This window comes from Euprymna scolopes, chromosome 4 (assembly GCF_053919585.1).
Source record: "Euprymna scolopes isolate OS-2025 chromosome 4, ASM5391958v1, whole genome shotgun sequence".
Taxonomy (NCBI): Eukaryota; Metazoa; Mollusca; class Cephalopoda; order Sepiida; family Sepiolidae; genus Euprymna; species Euprymna scolopes.
In genome coordinates, this window is record NC_136485.1 from 71761556 (window position 1) to 71763195 (window position 1640).

Sequence of the window (1640 nt, forward strand, 5' to 3'; positions counted from 1 at the left end):
GCTTTTCGAGTTATGAGAGTACTCTACTCCAACTCGATCGAATAGGGGTTCGAGATCGCTATCATTCCGTTGCTCTTTAATCAGCATCTGCCGTGGCACGGATAGCTCAGGTTTGGGTGCTACACCATGTTTCGGGTGTTCTCCTTCTGACGGCTTGTCGTCTGTTTCCCTTCCCCTCTATTCTATTTCTCGTGGTTATACCTATGAATGTATCACTTTGGTGTTTAGCGATATCATTTCCCAATATCATGGCTACACCAGTCATTGGCAATTTGTCAATTACCTCTACTGTAGCTTCTCCCGAATACCAGTCTGATATTATGTGGACCTTAAATAACGAGACTGTCAATTTTTATTTCCTATGCCCTTTAATGTGATTGATCTACCTATCGCTCTCATTGCTCCTTTGGGTATCTGTGTTCTCTTCACTAGGGATTGGGATGCACCCGTGTCCCTGAGGATATCGATGGGTTCCCTTCTACTCTCGCTATCCCTGGCTATGTGTCCTCTAGACATGAAGGGTTTATATGTTTTATCTACTCCCTGGGATATTGCCCCTTGTGGTTTGCTTGGAATATTTTGATTCATTTCATTGAATCGCTTTACATGGCATTTTATAGCTACCTGACCCAGCTTTCCACATTTAAAGCATATTATGGGTCTCACTTCTCGTCCTAGGTCCGGTCGGTTGGTTGGGTAGGGAGGGTTCCTAACGGGGTTCCGTGGATTGTCGTTGCTCGTCCAACGCTCCCTGGTCTGTAAATGCGTAAGTCCCTGGGGTTTCACGCGGCTCCTCTTGTGAATTAATACATACTCATCAGCTGACATGGCTATATCGAGTGCTGTTTCAGCCTTTTTGTCAGCTAGGTGCATCCTCATGTCCTCGGGTATGCAGTTCTGAAATTCCTCAATTAATATGAGTTGTTTCAGTCTGTTAAAGTTACCCTCTATGTTTTTGACATTGCACCACCGATCGAAATAATTCTCCTTTAGCTTAATGAATTCTACATATGTTTGTCCATCGCTTTTTCTTAAGTTTCTAAACTTCTGTTGATAAGCTTGTGGGACCAGCTCATATCCTTTTAATATGGCTGCCTTTACTATTTCATAGTCGGCGCAGTCTTCTGCTGGAAGTGCTGCATATGTCTTTTGGGCCTTACCACTCAACGCTGTCTGTAAAAGCATTGCCCAGCATTCTTTCGGCCAGTTCATGTTTAGGGCGGTTCTCTCAAAGTGTGCAAAGTAATCATCAACTTCTTTCTCTACAAATTTTGGGACTAGGCGCACCTGTTTTGTCATGTCAAACTTATTTCTATCTTCTCGTGGCTGATGAGCTATATTTAGTTCGCTTATTCTCAGCTTCTGCTCGATTCGAGCTTTTTCTATCTCCATCTTCGCCATTATCCTTGTTTTCTCTAACTCAACTTCGTCAGGTGTCATGGTCATCTTCTCTGCTGGTAATTCTTCCAACGTTTCTTCTTCTTCTTGTGTTCAGCTATCACTCTTATCAAGTGGTTTTTCCTCATAGCCCCTCTAACCTCTAGGTCTAGCTTTTTCCCTATTATAATCAGCTCATCCTTCTTATGTAACTTATCTGGGGATGGGTTTTCTATGAATTCATCGATGTCCGTCAGCCTGCC

At 43.2% G+C, this 1640-nt stretch overlaps 1 protein-coding gene across 1 annotated transcript; it reads right to left on the reverse strand.

Moving 5' to 3' along the window:
- Positions 1-345: 345 nt before the first annotated feature.
- LOC145271023 (uncharacterized) lies at positions 346-1440 on the reverse strand. The gene has a single exon (XM_080126584.1). The coding sequence runs from the start codon at positions 1438-1440 to the stop codon at positions 346-348; it is 1095 nt and encodes a 364-aa protein (XP_079982710.1).
- Between the last annotated feature and the right edge of the window lie 200 nt (positions 1441-1640).

Coding starts and splice junctions, on each gene's coding strand:
- LOC145271023 (XM_080126584.1), bottom strand. CDS start 1,440: ATGACACCTGACGAAGTTGAGTTAGAGAAAACAAGGATAATGGCGAAG.